Source organism: Corvus brachyrhynchos, unplaced genomic scaffold (assembly GCF_000691975.1).
Source record: "Corvus brachyrhynchos isolate BGI_N302 unplaced genomic scaffold, ASM69197v1 scaffold787, whole genome shotgun sequence".
Lineage (NCBI taxonomy): Eukaryota > Metazoa > Chordata > Aves > Passeriformes > Corvidae > Corvus > Corvus brachyrhynchos.
Window position 1 is genome coordinate 273,087 of NW_008239142.1, and position 549 is coordinate 273,635.

General features: G+C 55.9%; 1 protein-coding gene across 1 annotated transcript in view; it reads right to left on the bottom strand.

Annotated features, from left to right (window-relative positions):
• The window catches only part of DENND4B (DENN domain containing 4B), a gene marked incomplete at its 3' end in the record, with an annotated part of 6,160 nt that extends 6,017 nt beyond the window's left edge, over window positions 1-143 (bottom strand). Inside the window, exon 1 of the mRNA XM_017740047.1 lies at window positions 69-143. Coding sequence (XP_017595536.1) covers window positions 69-143 — 75 coding nt within the window. The remainder of the gene's footprint in view (window positions 1-68) is intronic.
• Between the last annotated feature and the right edge of the window lie 406 nt (window positions 144-549).

Genomic DNA, 549 nt, shown 5'->3' on the forward strand with positions numbered 1-549 from the left:
GTGAGATGAGGATGGAAACGAGACGAGAAAGTGAAAGGGAGGAGGAGGAGGAGGAGGAGGAAAGGGACGAGGAAGTTGAGGTCAAACAGGACAAGGAGGAGGAGGATGAAGACGAGGAAGAGGACGAAGAAGAGGTCGAACATGATGGCAGGGAGGACAAGGATGGGGAAGAGGAGAAAGAAAGAAGAACAGGACGAAGAAGAGGAAGAAAAGGAGAAGGAGAAAGAGGAAGATGGGGAAGAGGATGAGGAGCAAGGGGACAAGGAAGTGGAAGAGGAGGAGTGTGAGGACAACACGAAGGATGAGGAGGAGGAGAAGGAAGATGAAAGGAGGAAGGCGACGAGGATGAGGAAGAGAACGAGGAAGAGGAACAGGGGATGAGGAAGAGAAGGGGGACGAGGAAGAGGCCGAGGAAGAGGAGGCGGAGGCGGCGGCGCTGGAGCGTGGGGACGATGCGTACCTGGGTGATGGAGGACAATGTGGGTGACATTGTTGGTGAGAACTGTTTGGGGTGCTGCCGTCTGCAGTCGCCGGCCACGGGCAGGGACA